The sequence below is a fragment of the Bos javanicus genome, chromosome 11 (genome assembly GCF_032452875.1).
Source record: "Bos javanicus breed banteng chromosome 11, ARS-OSU_banteng_1.0, whole genome shotgun sequence".
Lineage (NCBI taxonomy): Eukaryota > Metazoa > Chordata > Mammalia > Artiodactyla > Bovidae > Bos > Bos javanicus.
Window position 1 is genome coordinate 102,839,718 of NC_083878.1, and position 14,385 is coordinate 102,854,102.

The 14,385-nt window shown below is 61.6% G+C and overlaps 1 protein-coding gene across 10 annotated transcripts in view; it reads right to left on the minus strand.

Annotated features, from left to right (window-relative positions):
* Positions 1-217: 217 nt before the first annotated feature.
* Positions 218-14,385, minus strand: part of RALGDS (ral guanine nucleotide dissociation stimulator) — a 42,463-nt gene continuing 28,295 nt past the window's right edge. For 2 of the 10 annotated variants that reach the window (XM_061434000.1, XM_061433994.1), the window contains exons 2-18: positions 14,196-14,306; positions 12,764-12,957; positions 11,910-12,005; positions 11,034-11,227; positions 10,461-10,747; positions 9,250-9,465; positions 8,934-9,037; positions 8,402-8,486; positions 7,145-7,213; positions 6,651-6,737; positions 6,160-6,192; positions 5,707-5,828; positions 5,424-5,519; positions 4,957-5,158; positions 4,573-4,815; positions 3,206-3,320; positions 218-1,251 (exon numbers count right to left, since the gene is read on the minus strand). In XM_061434000.1, the coding sequence (XP_061289984.1) occupies positions 1,076-1,251; positions 3,206-3,320; positions 4,573-4,815; positions 4,957-5,158; positions 5,424-5,519; positions 5,707-5,828; positions 6,160-6,192; positions 6,651-6,737; positions 7,145-7,213; positions 8,402-8,486; positions 8,934-9,037; positions 9,250-9,465; positions 10,461-10,747; positions 11,034-11,227; positions 11,910-12,005; positions 12,764-12,957; positions 14,196-14,306 (2,430 nt within the window). In that variant the 3' untranslated portion in view covers positions 218-1,075. Of the gene's footprint in view, positions 1,252-3,205; positions 3,321-4,572; positions 4,816-4,956; positions 5,159-5,423; positions 5,520-5,706; positions 5,829-6,159; positions 6,193-6,650; positions 6,738-7,144; positions 7,214-8,401; positions 8,487-8,933; positions 9,038-9,249; positions 9,466-10,460; positions 10,760-11,033; positions 11,228-11,909; positions 12,009-12,763; positions 12,958-14,195; positions 14,307-14,385 lie in introns of all 10 variants that reach the window. The other 8 variants (XM_061433998.1, XM_061433991.1, XM_061434001.1 and 5 more) reach the window with 7 other exon arrangements.

Consider the following 14,385-nt stretch of genomic DNA (forward strand, 5'->3'; position numbering starts at 1 on the left):
TTAATGATATTGAAGTGAATATGCGGTCTGTGAAAGGTGAATGTCTCCATTTCCTAAAGAGAGCCTGAGAAGGCTGGCCGGCCCTTCTTGCTTTTCCTGCCCAAAATAAACCAATAACCCTGGCAGATTTTCTACCTGAACACAGAACGTGAGAGTCTGTGTCTTGTTTAAATGAGCACGGGCCCTGAAAAGAACAAATTTACCACAACTCTCAGGCTATAGTAGAAACAGGATTTTAATATAAGATTCAAGTCTAGCATCTGCTATTTACAACAAATAAATATTGCCCCTCCCCAACTGGTAAACATTTTTTTTTCACTGTTTATACAAATATTCAGTCCCCCTCCCCTCCCCCCCAACCCCTCCTTTTCCCACTAACCCCCGTCTCGCGTGGTCTCGCTAAGCCCAGGATGCGGCAGTGAACAGCGCTTGCAGGGTCAGGAGATCCGACATCAGTGGGACTCAGCCGAGACCATCCTCACCCACCAGTTAGAGTCTGGGCCGTGAAGGCGGTCTCTCTCTCTTTCTCCTCTCTCCCGGCGGAGGGCTGGAGTGGGCAGTGGGTGAGACTCCCCTCGCCTTTGGTTGCCCTGATGATGGAATCTTTGGTGCAGCCTGAGACAAGGCCAGAGTGGTGGGAGGAGAGAACTGCAGTGGTGAGACCCGGTGGAGCAGTGGGTGCCCTGGGGGTGCCCACGGGCACGGGTGGCAGTGGTCCACACCTGGGAGGGTGTGCGGGCGGTGCGTGGGGGGGCCGGGCCCGGCGGCAGGCAGGGCTCTGTGCCCACTGGCCGCGCTCCTTGGCAAAGGTTCAGCTAGTCTTCCGGTTCCAGACAGCAGAAGGCACCTAAGGCAGCAGGTGGTCCACGGGAGGCCAGGTCAGCCTGTCGGCAGAGGCGTCAATCCCGGCCGCGGGGGAGGTCTGCGGTGAGACTGGAGTCTGGGGGTGGCCTGGGCTGGGCGGGTCGGGCAGAGGTGTCCGCCTGGCCTGGCTCACCAAAGTCTGTAAGTGCTGAGTCGCCTGGCTAGACAGACCCTGGAAAGGGCGGCTCTGTGGCTGGCAGCTAAGGACCGGTTAGAAGATGCCCTTGGCAATCTTGAGTCCCTTCTGCTTCATGCGGGGGAGGGTCGAGCTGGCTCCATGTCTGACCTTTGTCCCCTTGGTGAAGGTCCGTTTCTTTAGGACAAAGTCATAGTTGGCGGTAGAGTTCATGGCGTAGAACACGTTGGCGTTGTCAGGGATCTTCAGCTCTGGTCAGGAAGGGGCAGAGGGTCAGCTGGGCTTACGGGAACCCCACAGCACACCGCACCACTTGAGAGCCCCAGTCAGGGGCTCTGATTACCCCTGCCCGAGGGCAGGCCTGATCCAAGACACGAGGCGCCCAGTGCAACTCCAGGGCCACCCAGGACCCCTCGTAGTGACACCTGCCTGGGACGCTTTACTGAGGCACCAATGGAAACCAACGACTCTTGTTTAAAAACAGGCTCTGACTCTAGAAAGCCCCACCTCGGCCTGCAGTTGGCAAAGGGTTGCCCTGTCCTGTCCCCTGCTGCCTCCAATGAACAGGATTCTCCAGGTGGAGTAAGTTTTCCAGAACCCAGACCACCTCCCCTGAAACCCACCCAACTTAGGACAAGGGCTCTGGGTTTCTGTGAAGGGCAGGGTTTGCCTCTGGCCCAGCGCAGCGTTTCAGGGAGGCCTCCACGCCCCCTGGGTGCCAGGATCTCAGCAGGCAGCTGCTCTTGGCTCTGCTTCCCACCCTCTCCTCTGCCTTGAGACGGCTATTCCCCACAGCTGGGCTGGAATGTGTGTTCCGGGCTCCATGGTGTGGCTCTTACTCTGGTCCTTAACCTGGCTAGGCCTCAGTCTTCCTTTTCTGTAAGATGGGCGAGTCCCACCCACCCTGTTCACCTCACCTAAAATGGTGCAAGAAGGTGAGAGAGGATTTAGAAAATAACTTCCAGGGACTGTGGCTGAGATGGTAAAGAATCCACCTGCAACGCAGGAGACCCGGATTCGATTCCTCAGTCAGGAAGATCCCCTGGAGAAGGGAAAGGCTACCCACTCCAGCATTCTTGCCTGCAGAATTCCACGGACAGAGGAGCCTGGCGGGCTATGGTCCACGGGGTCACAAAGGGTCAGACACGACTGAACGACTACTAATGCTTTCTAGGGACTGTAGGGGTCACTGCTAACTGGGTAATGGCTGTGCGTGGGCGATCAGCTCATGGGAAAGATGGGAAGAGTGACGACATTTGCAGCTCTGGTGTGTTGATTGTACACGTGCATGCGTGAGCATACAATCCACATACACGTGGATTAGCTCACCGCCTATCATGTCTCCTATCTTATCTCGGGATGGGAAAACAGCCACAAAGGACTCTAGGCAGTTGCCTGAGGTCTCCAAGCCGACGCTGCCTGGCTCCAAGTCTGTGCTTGTTCCCGATCTTTCCCCGTTTCCCCTTTCTAGAATACCGAGCTGTTTCCCCGTAGTCTCCGTGTTCAGTATCTGCTACGAATTCTAACTTGTGTTCTCTCTAAATTCCCCAAAATTCCAACTTCCAAGGTGATGGGATTGGAAGGTGGGGCCTTTGGGAGGCCATGAGGTCATGAGGGTGGAGCCCCATGAAGGGGATGTTTGCTCTTATAAAAGGGATCCCAGAGAGCTCCCTACCCGCTTCCACTGTGTGGGGACACCAGGAACCCAGAAGAGGGCCTTCACCAGAACCTGACCACGCTGGCACCCTGACCGGGCCTCAGAAGCCACCGCGGTGGTATAGTTACAGCAGCCAGGACAGGCTCACACAAGGTCACGTGTGCGTGGACTTTCAGAGTCGAGGCTCTGGTCCTGGCCAGCATGGTTCTCCCTGAAGGACACACTTTCCATCTCAGCCAGAAAGTGCCTCTTCAGACGGCCTGTGGGCTCAGCCATGTGGCTGCCTGCCCCAGGAGAAAAGCCTTTTCTCTCCCTTCCTCAACAATGCCAGCGCTGATCGGGGTCTCCCACTGACTGTAAGTGACCAGGGAAGGGCATGAGACAGGGCCCAGTAGCCAGTGGGGGCCATAGGGAGACCTTGGGCAGGTCAGTGTCTGGACAAAACCTGCTTTGACCCTGGTGGGACCTTCTGGGGTGGCAGGCCTGGGGCATGGTGACCCCCCTACTTCCCCCCCGCTCCAACGCCCACCCAGCCAGCCCTGACTTACTTCGATCATCCGAAATAACCTGCACCAGCTCGTAGTCTTCGGGCTCGTCCTCATCCAGGTTGTGTTTGTCCATGGCCTTGCGGATTACAGCCGGAGCCTTGTCTTGGCTGGTCACCTGGACAGAGCAGGGGCCGGGCCGTCAGGGCAGGGGTCTGGGCTGGGCCCTCAGAGCTGTCGCAGCGCAGTGCGCACGGCTCACAGCCTCTGGCCGGGTGCTGGGTCCGTGAGGGTCACACCAGCCTCTCCTGCTCCCCTGGGAAGGCTTCCGTGCAATGATGAGGGGATCTTTCCCAATCACTCTTCCCCCCATTTCCTGCAAGCCTGCCCCCTCCTGCCACACCACCTAGAAACTGCCTGCCCCTGGGGGGCTGCTCCCCTCAACCCCGCCCACCCAGGTCAATGGTATCCATGTGGTCTGGGTACAGACAGCATCTGGTCCCGCCCTGGAGGGGAGAGGAGGAGCTGGCTGGATGCCCGGTGGCCGCCTCCATGCCAGGCCTGCGTGGCCTACAGGCTGTAATGGAGCACAGCGTGGACCCCTGCTGCTTTGATCCCGAGGGCCAGATCATAGGCAGGCCTTGGACACAGGTCACAGGTGACGGTGTTATAAAGGGGCACCTGACCCAGTGGGGGTGGATAGGAGGGTTGTGGTGGGGGGGGGGGGCGGTGTGCAAATGGCTCATCAGCAGCCTGAGTTCTGGAGAATGAGAAGAGTCCCCCCAGTGATTGCACCCCAGCACACACAGCGTTTGTGGGCGACTCCCGCTGGCTAGATGTCAGAACTTCAAATTATATCCGGTGTCTGAGACTGCCAGCCACCAGCCTGGTGCAGCCCCAGCAGCCTCCTAACCGGCCTCCCTGCCCATCCCCCAGGGAGATGGGGGGGTCCCTGGTGGTCCTCCTCTGCTCCAGCTTACAGGGGCTCCCACCTCCCTCCCCCCAGGTCCAGGCCCCTGACACTCCCCTGACCCCCGGACTTGTCCCCCGACGCCAGTTCCTTCACCCAGGGCCTCCTGCTGCTCCCCCCAAGCCCCAGGCACAAGCCCCTCCCCAACTCAGACCCTTTATCAGGGAGGCCCTGCCCCGCGGCTGCTGAAACCCCTGGTCCACCGCCCCCAGCACCACTCAGCATCAGTCATCAGCACTGGCCTCTTTAGTCCTGTATCTGGTTGGCCCTCCGTCCTCCCCACCCTACTGGGAGGTCAGCTCCAGGAGGGGGCAGGGATGACCACGGCGGTCAGTACGGGTCTGCGCGCCCAGGGCGGCCCCCGGCTGACCAGCCCACTGGGAGGCCAGCTCCAGGAGGGGCAGGGATGGCCATGGCGGTCAGTACGGGTCTGTGCGCCCGGGGCGGCCCCCCGGCTTACCAGGATGCTCTTGTACATGTTGCCGTTGTCCACGTCCAGGCTCACCCGGATGATGCAGGAGTCGCCCACCTGCTGGTTGTAGAGGGGCAGTGAGGAGCCGTAGCTGCAGACCCCGGACACGGAGCGCTTGTGGGTGCGCGTGCTGGCCACGGGCGTGGTGGAGGCCGAGGAGGAGGACGTGCTGCTGGAGGCTGAGCTGATGCCGGAGGTCTCCGGGGACGACTGGGAGGCTGACTCCCAGAACTGTGGGCAACGGCACGGTCAGCAGGTGCCCCGGGCCAGCGTCCAGCGCGGGAGGGGCTTCTAGCATGGAGTGGGGGACCTTGGCCCAGGGAACCAAGGGCTGGGAAGGGCTGTTGGGGAAGTGGAGGGGGCGGTGGTCACCTTCTTCTCCTGGCCGTCGGGGGACTCTGGGACGAAGCTCATGTTGATCTCCTCCACGTCGGAGCTGGAGGAGCCGGCTGAGTGGACGCTGAGTGCGTCAGCAATGTCTCCGCTGCTGAGGTAGGGGCCGTACCTGAGTTGGTCACAGGACTTGGAGTGGCAGCTGCCGCTGGTACTGAGCTCTGCGCTGGGGGCCTGGCGGCTGCACAGAACAGCTAGCTTACTGCCCTGTCCCCTAGCTTCTGTGCCGGGTGCTCAGGCAATCACCCCATGGGCTCCAGCCTCCAACAGATCATTTAGCATCAACCCACTTCACAGAGGCAAAAACTGAGGCCGAGAGAAGTGAGGCAGATGCCCATCCCAGGGCTGCAAGTGGAGGAGCTGCGACCCCAGTGCCAGCTGTCTGGATCTCCCCTCGAAGCCTCCCTCACCCTGAGGGAGCCTTCCCCCACCACCTGGGCACTCACTCGCTCCAGCGCTTGACGATGGCCGTGTTCTTCTTCACCTTGAGGGTGTTGCTGGCCGACTCGGAGGGGGGCTCCAGCTCGCATGACAATGTGTAGCTTCAGGACAGAGCAGGGCCATGAGCCTACCAGAAGCCACACTCGGGGCTCTGACCCTGAGCCTGTCCACCAGACGGAGTCCAGCGCCCCGGCCATCACCAGTGGCAGAGCCCGAGGCTGACCAGGACCCCAGCCCACTGCCTCTCAGGGGTGCCTCCACACCCTGCGAGCCCCTGCCCACACTCACCTCTCAGCCTCGCTGAGCCTCTCCATGGCCCGGAACCAGGCCCCGAAGTGCTCTTCGGGCGTGATGCTGTAATTGTTGCAGGCTGACTGGAGCAGCTTGATCTGGGCGATCACTTCGAATTCCTGAGGGCCAGAGGGGAGGATAGGATGCTGACGGCTGGGGCGGGGTGGGGTGGGGTGGGGGGCTGGGCCTGGGACAGCCTCTGGGTCCCCTCTTCCCACCTTGTCCTCAGAGCTGGGGTTAAACAGCAATCCCCCTCCCCGAAGCTGTTCTTGACTCGACTTCCTGTCCCACCCTCCGGTGGGAGAAGCTCCCCCACCATTTCTGTATCCAACTCTCCTCCCAAATGTAACAGGAAGGCAGACGGTGGAGCCAGGTTTCTAATCAGGTGGCACTCTGACCTCCCTTCCCCCGCAACACCTGCCCCTTTCCCGTGATGTTGCTGCCGCTCACCTTCCTCCTCTTCTCGAAGTTGATCAGTCTCCCCTGCAAAGCAGACAGCCAGCTTCCATCAAAAAGGGTCCCCTTGCCCAGATCACCCCCTCGCTCCCGCTCAGGCTGCGCTACCCAGAACAAACACTAGGGGGCAGCGTAGCACACAGCTGGACCTGGGCGGGATCAGGGTGGTGGCCCGAGGCTCTGGGTCTGGGGACAGCTGGAGAGAATGAGGCCCCTGGCAGGAGGGCTCGGCTACCCTGTGCCCCACTTGAGGGCCCAGCCTCTCTCCACCCACAGCCACTGCCTGAGGGAGGGGCTGTAGCCTGCTCCCCTTGCAGCCCTGAGCCCCACCCGCTGGCACCAAGCTCTGGTCACCCGTTGCTAATACAGGCAGGTGTCTCCTAGACACAGGGGCGGCGGCTCTCGTGAGACGAGGCACGCCCTCTGCTGAGAGTGCAGGGCCAGGGACCCCCAGCCAGCCCAGCCCAGCCCCTGGGCGCACTCACATACAGATAGTCCTTCATGGCAGTGTCCAGCATCACCAGGTCCGTGAGGAATGTGCCCAGGTAGGGAACGGTGCCCTGGATGACACCCTGTGACACGGGGGGCGGGGGGCCTGATGAGTGAGCCCCAAGGCCCCGCTCCCCCAGCCCCACCCAGGCCCCCCGCCTGGAGCACTAGGCACCCTTAGCCATCTCCCCCCAAGCCCCTACCAGGGTCCATGGACCCCAAAGTGCCTCTAGTCATCCTCAAGGCTGGTATTTGGCAAATCCCCTGGATCACACGGTCCCTGGCCCGACCCCCAACCCCACCACCAAACCCCACCGAGCCCAGCTCTTCCAGGTCCCTGTTCTGGCGGCCACAGTCCCTGGGACACCAGCTGGTCAGGACACCACCAGGGCCCGGAGCGGGTCTAGCTAACGGGCATGTCCAGCAACGCAGTCCCAGGAGCGGGGCTCAAGGGGCTTCCCCCGCCGCTCCCAGCCTCAAGCAAACTCACCGCCTCTTTCGGGCGCCTCTGGGCTCGCTTGGGGTTCATCTCCAGGGTGGCAAACTTGGAGGTCCCCTCCTGCAGGGCCAAGGACAGCGTCAGTGAGGCCTCCTGCCCCATCCCCCCTTCTCACGTCACCAGCAGACCGACCTCGGCCTTGGCCACTGGTGCAAATGCTCCAGCCACCCCAGCACACCCGACTTCTAGAACTGCACCCTGACCCAGCCCTCATGGGGGTGGGAACCTCCCTGAGCCTGTCTCCTCACCTGGAAAGAGGACTACAGCCCCCTGCGGGGTCTCCCAGGACTTGGGTCACACCTCCATCACCTGTGCTGCCCACCCCCATCTCCCTCATCTCGGAAGGACTCAAAGAGGAGAGCAGGAATTCTGCCACACACCCACCCCCCGCTGCCGCCCTCCAGGGACCAGGTCCTGGCTCAGAGCTCAGGCAGGCCTTGGCGAGAGGGACAGGGACTCGGGGCACCTGGCTCAGGCGGGGTGTCCGCCGTGCCAAAGGCTCCACAGCCGCCTGGAGCCCCTCTGGACATCTGCTGCACAGAATTCTGCCCTCGCCCGCTCCAGAGGGGTCTCCTGGGTGCCACCTCTGACAGGGGGAGCTGGGGCTGCCGCTCTGCTTCCCCTTTGCTGTGGAAGCTTCTGTGGAGGGGCCCTGGTGAATGCGGAGACCCCCTGCACTTGTCCCCAGCCATCTGGGGTATTTGTCATGGCCGAGAGAGGCCCCACGATGAGAATCCAAGAAGTGTCCCCGGGATGCACTGGCAGGGTCTGCCCTGGGCAGCGTGAGGCCCCAGGCAGCTGCACGCTCCCAGCCCCTAGGCCCACCTCCCGGGCCAGCTCACTGGGACCCTGGGCTGGGAGCCCCTGCAGTAGGGTCCCTGGGTGGGCAGAGGGCTCGGCCCTCCAGGGACAGGGTAGACAGAGGAGCGGCAGAGCCTGGCTTCCTGGGGACAGGCTGGGCTGGGTAGGGAAGAAACCCGCAGCCTGGATCCCAGCTACGCCTGGAGGGGGCAGCTGAGTGCCTGGGGGAACCAGCACGGACCCAGGGGACTCTAATCTCGCCCCTCACCCCCCCAGAGCTCTGCAGCAGCCCTGCCCCACCCCCTCCCTGTACCAGGGCCTCCTGTCCCCAAAGTGCCCCCGTCCCGCCACCGGCCCGTGGACCAAACAGATCCCAGGAGGAGTTTCCCCAGAAATTTCCAATGGGAATGTCAGCCCCCTGACCCCAGCCCATGCCCCCTCCTCTACCTTGATGAGCAGCTCTCTGCTTAGGGAGTAGTTGTTCTCGTCCGAGAAAATCTCCGACAGCTTCTGAAAGACGCGGAGGCTGTCCCTGGAGGAGAGAAAGTGGGGAATGGTGTGTGTGTTGGGGGTGGCGCGGGGGAAAAATATTTAAGGACCCAGAGACCCCCTCTGCCTGCAATGGTTTTCAAACAGGGTTCCACTGGGCGCTAAGGGCTCCTCGCGCCTGGGGACGGGCTCTTGTGGCTCACCCGGGCCCCCCACGGCCGTTAGACCACGGGGTGCTATGTTGATATTAAGTGGACAGAATTCTGTGGCTGTGAGGTAAACACAGAGAAACCTCCAGTGAGGCTCAATCCAGTACCCGGCAGAGAAGGAAACCGAGTCCCGAGGCAGAACCGCAGGCCTAAGGCCAGTGGGCCCTGGAGGACCCCGCCCACAGAGGCCGCACGTTCTGGCAAGTCCCAGGCTCACTGGGGGCCAGCCCCCAAACCGGCCTGAGGGCCCTCGGAGCCCCTGTGGGGAGAGGGCTGCCCACCTGGAGACCTCTTCCCACGTCTTCTTCAGCCGGTGGATGGAGTTGCTCTGCAGGGCAGAGAGGATGGCGTAGAGGGAGGAGAAGTTCTTGAGGACCCGGCACTCCTGGGGGGCAAGGGGACAGGCCATGAGGGGGACCCAGCTTGCCTGCTCCAGCTTTGGTCTCTCTTGGAGGGGAGCTCCCTCCTGGAAGAGACTGACGCCCTGGGAGGCGCTCCTGGGGCCCCGTGAGTAACGCACCCCCTCCAGGGGGAAGGTCTGAACTCAATCCCGGGGTGAAAAGGGGTGGGTCCCCGGGCCCTGGAGGGTGTGCATACCCTGGCCACCTCGATCCAGTGCTCCACCACCCTGGCCCTGTGGCGGGCTGACACGCTCCGGTCCCCGAGGCAGGTGGTGATGACGCAGTTGGCCACGCTGTTGAACTGGGCGACGGTGGCACGCACGGTGGGGGCCAGGTGCTCCTTGCCCTTCTTGTCCCGCTGGGACCAGATGGAGCCCAGGCAGTGGTAGGGGACCACTTTCTTGAACAGCTCCTGGAGGGGGCAGGGGGGGGTCACCCGGCTCTGCCGCAGCCCAGGTATCCCCCACCCCAACCTCCCCAAGGTCCCTGGTCAGAGCTGGAGCTCAGGAAGCTGGGGAGGTGGTGCAGGGGGTGGGGGAGCTGGCTTGTGGGGTGAAGTCTCAGGCTTTTGTTCCTTGCTCACTGTGGGCGCCCAGCACATCAACGACCCAGGATGAAACTGGCAGGAGAGAACTAGCTGGGCCTTGCCACCAGCCCATCCTGACTTGCGGCACCAGAAGAGGCTCATGCCTGCCCAGACCAGTGGCATCTTAGCCCCAGGCCACGGTTCAGGCCTGTCCGTGTGCAGACGCACCTTCACCTGGGCGCTGCAACCACAGCCTTTGTCTGCTGCCTGTCCTGGTGTCTAACACACATCAGGTGCCTAATAAATGCAGAAGCTCCTGAGGCCTGCTCAGCAGACCCGGGGCGGGGGGTGGTCCGTGGAGTTGGCGGCACCTCAGCGAGCCCTCCTTTCCCCTCCCAAGGGGGCCAGACCCCACCCAACTTCCGACTGTTCCACCCGATGTCATCCACAGTCAATGCATGTGGAGGGCAGGGTCCCAGGTCCACAGCCTGGAGGGCCGCCAAGGCCTTGGGGTGAGGAACCTGGCCCAGGTGACGCTTATAACAGTGGCACTGGAACTTGGGGCTGGACATCTGCTCTGGGCTTCTCTCATAGCTCAGTCGGTAAAGAATCTGCCTGTAATGCAGGAGACCCGGGTTCGATTCCTGGGTGGGGAAGATCCCCTGGAGGAGAAAATGGCAACCCACTCTAGTATTCTTGCCTGGAAAAATCCCATGGACAGAGGAGCCTGGTGGGCTACAGTCCATGGGGTCACAAGAGTCGGGCACGAGTTAGCGACTAAACCACCACCAGCTGCTCTGGACAGGGCCCAGAGGGTCTGGGTGGCAGAGGCCAGAGGGAAAGGGTGCCCATGCCCACCCTTGCTGAGACGGGTTGCCTACCGCATCCATGAGCGTGAACTGCTCTGCCACAAGGTCAGGAGGGAATGCCAGGAGGTGGGGCTTCTCCTCCCCCAGCCCATTCTCTGTAGCCACGGGCAAAGGCCAGGGGGGGTCTGGGGCTGCAGGCGGCTCGAGCTCTAGGGTTTGCGAGAGAGCCGGCTCGAGCTCTGGAGGCAGCGTCGGAGCTGGCATCAGGGCTGGCTCTGGGGCCAGTGCCGGAGCGGGCTCGAGGTCTGGGCCTAGTGTGGGCTCTGGCTCGGCAGCTGGTTTCAGAGCTGGAACTGGAGCTGGGGACAGAGCTGCGAGAGGAGAAAAGGTCAGCGACACGCCTGCCCTTCCAAGACAGAAAGCACGCCTCTGCCTTCCAGAGAAGCCTTGGCCCCAAACCCCACAACAGAACATCATCCCTGATGGAGGTGCCCACGCAGGCACTCTGAGGCCAGTCTCTGCTCCCAGCCCAGCAGCTGCCATGGGGGCTCCCCCGAGTCCAGCGCCTACCCCACTCTCCTCACCCTCTGGCTCTGCCATGGGGGCGCCCCCCCTGAGTCCAGCGCCCACCCCCGCCCTCCTCACCCTCCGGCTCTGCCTCGCTGAGGTCCGCGTGCTCCAGCTGGGCCAGGAGGAGGTGGGCCCGGCGCTCCAGGTCGGAGCCGGGCATGTTGAGCTGCACGTAGGCCACCAGCTGCCTGAGGCAGGGGAAGTCGGGGGGCTGACAGAAGTCCTCCGAGTACTGGTCCAGCCAGGTGCCCAGGATGGAGGAGATGGCACTGGGGGTGGGCAGGCGGGCAGCAGAGTCAGGGCCTGGCCTTTCCTTCCTCTCGGCCCTCCCCTGGCACCCCCTGGGGGCCGGGCTTCTGGGCTCGCCCCGCCCATCTGGATGCCAAGGCCTGGTCAGCAGGGGGGGCGGGCAGTCTCAGCTAGAGGGAGCCCTCGGTCCACAGTGACCACCTCTCCCTTCCTGGGGAGCCTGACTCACTCCTGTCCACCCCCCAGCCCCACTCTGGGCCCCCCCACCCCACTCTTGGACCGCCCCCCACTCTGACCTCCCCCCCAACCAAAGGGAACTGTAGGAGGGCAGGCAGGGCTGCGCCTGCTCTGTTCATTGGTTTGGTCTGGCTGCACTGCACACAGTAGGCGCTGCATAAACATGGGAGGGAGGAGGGGACAAGCAGAGCCCCCTGCCCGGCCATCATGAGCCTCCTACACCTGAACTTGGTCTCAGGACCCAGCTCTGAGCCCCCTGCCTCCCCCCTGCTCCCTGGACCTGGGACCCCAGCCACTGCCCTCTGATCCCTTTCGTCCTGCAGAAGTGCCCAGACCTCGGCCCTCCAGCAGGAATCACAAGATGTAGAGGAGCCAGGGTTCTGCCCAGGCCTCCCCAGCCTCAGCCCCCGCCGGATCCCACCCTGTAGACGGGAGACCCTCCCACCAGACCCGAGGTACACTCACTTTTTGAGTTGGTCCTGGGGTCCGCCGTCCTCGCTGGAGTAGGGAAGGATGCACCCATATCTAGAGGAGGCCGTGAGGACGTCACATCTACCGTACCTGCTATGACGTCCAGCGTTACCGGCTGACCCCCCGACTCGCACGGAAGCCCGGGAGGGCAGGATTCCTATCTGCTCCCTTCCCTGAATTAAGCCAAAAGCCCAGAAAAGTGCCTGCACACAGTAGGTGCTGGATACAGATTTGCTGAATGAATGAACCCCAAGCAGCACCTTACAGACACCTGAGTGGCCTGGGGCCTTCTGCCAGCCCCCAGTGATCCCTGCTCTGGCTAATCCCAGGAGGGGACCCCAAAATAGGCTCCTGAACTTCCTTTACAGATGGGAAGATGACTCTGCCCAAAGGCTGGAGGCAGAGAGCTTCTTCATGGGGGGAAAGAGTGAAAGCGTTAGTCACTCAGTCGTGTCTGACTCTCTGAAACCCCATAGACTATAGCTCTCCAGGCTTCTCTGTCCACGGAGTTCTCCAGGCAAGAATACTGGAGTAGGTAGCCATTGCCTTTTCCAGGGGATCTTCCTGACCCAGGGATTGAACTGGATCTCCCACATTGCAGGCAGATTCTCTACTGTCTGAGCCACCAGGGAAGCCCCTTCACGGTGGAGGAACACCTTAATTAAAACCACGCCAACCCTCAGCAGCCCTTTCCACGGGACCCGGTGTGAGGCTGCTGTTCTGCCAACGCTGTGAGGTCCGGCCTCCTGCAGCCTGTTTTCACAGGAGCAGACTGAGGCTCAGAGAGGCAAAGCGACATTCCCAAGACACACAGCCAGCGGGTGGGCAGGGAGGGGCGGGGCGCTCACCTCTTGAACAGCAGGTCCAGGACCTGCTGGGTGGTGGTGAAGGCTCGGTAGGTGCACAGGAAGATGGTGACGTAGGAGAGGTCGCTGCCCTGGAAGGCGGGCACCAGGTGCTCCACCAGCTTCTCCAGTGTGCCCGCCTTCACAGTCCGCACCTTGCAGGTCTCGTACAGGTTCAGGGCCGACTCATTTTCATACTTCGGAGAGACAAAGGAGAATGGATGGTCAGCTGCAGCACTGTGGCCCGAGGGGTGGGCGGTGGATGGGGTGCTGGAGCTCAGAGGAAGTCCCAAGTGCTCGGTGACCTCTGGCCGGAGATGGGAACGTGATTGCCCTGAATGGAATGAGGGTCTCAGCTCGGACTGGAGGTGGGGATGATGAAAAACAACTCTTTGAGGTCATTTTATTAGCTGAGTAGTGGTCGTAGCTCGTCAATATGAGGAGTATCATCCCCATGAGCTCTGGCAAAACAGACCCATTCTAGAGGTGAGAAAACAGAGGCTCATGCCCCGGGTACCGGGAACAGTATGTCTGGACACAGAGGCTGTCGGGGCAGCACTGGGGAAACGGCCACAGAAAGGAATTCGGCCCAGGTCCCGGGCAGTGAAAGCCTGAGTCACGGTGGCAATCGGCCTCCTTTCTGAAAGGTTGTGCATCCGTCAGGCCCCTGCTCCGACCTGGAGGGGTTGTGGGGCTGGGCTCCATCACAGTGATTGTGGAGAACCATATATAGTAGCCTGAGCCCTTCGGTTTTTTTTTTTTTTTAAAGTCCTAGTAAGTCAAATGATGTAAGGTTGGAGACGTGTGGAAGGGCAGTCAGGCTGATGGCCACCCGTGACAGTGAGAGGCAGGGCCTTCCCCAGCGGTCCAGTGGTTAAGACTCCACACTTCCAACGCAGGGGGCGCAGAACCAACCCACGCGACTGGGGACCTAAGATTCCGCATGCCTGCCGCGTAGTGTGGCCAAACAATAAAACAGATAAAGGAGGACACCTACCGATTATCCACAATGGACAAAGAGAAAAAGAAAAAAAAAAAAAAACTGGGGAAAAATGCATAAATAAGCCCTGCAGGGTAACAACCTTGGAGAACAGGCCCCCTTAACACAGTAGATGTCCACATATGTGCCTATATTTACTTACTCTCTTCTTGGGTTAGTGCAGCAGCTCACTAATCTGACTGCTGCCCCTTCTCGCCTCATTAAAGGCGATCCGTTCCTATAAATTGCCGGTCTTGTTCTTTTTCCGAACCTTGCCTTCTCTAACTTCCTTACCTTACAATCCCAGCCTAACGTGAAGGGAAAGAGCATGAAAGTGTCTTTTTGATGTTTCACACAAATAAGAGAGCAGTGAACTGTGGACTGGGCTGTGGGGGGCAGGGTTGGCGCCCAGATCCCTGTGGGAGGCCCCTGGACCCCGGGCCCTCCCGCACTCACCCCGAGCCAGCGCTGGCCCTTGCTGGCGCCGTGGTGCACCTGGATCTTGCGCAGGGAAATGGAGTAGATGACCCCGTTGACCAGCTCCTCGCCGATCTCCTGCGTGGAGCTCTGCAAAGACAGTGCCCCGCCGCCGGGCGGGGGTGTCAGGGCCTGCCCGGCTGTGCGGCGATGGTGGGGGTAGGGGGGA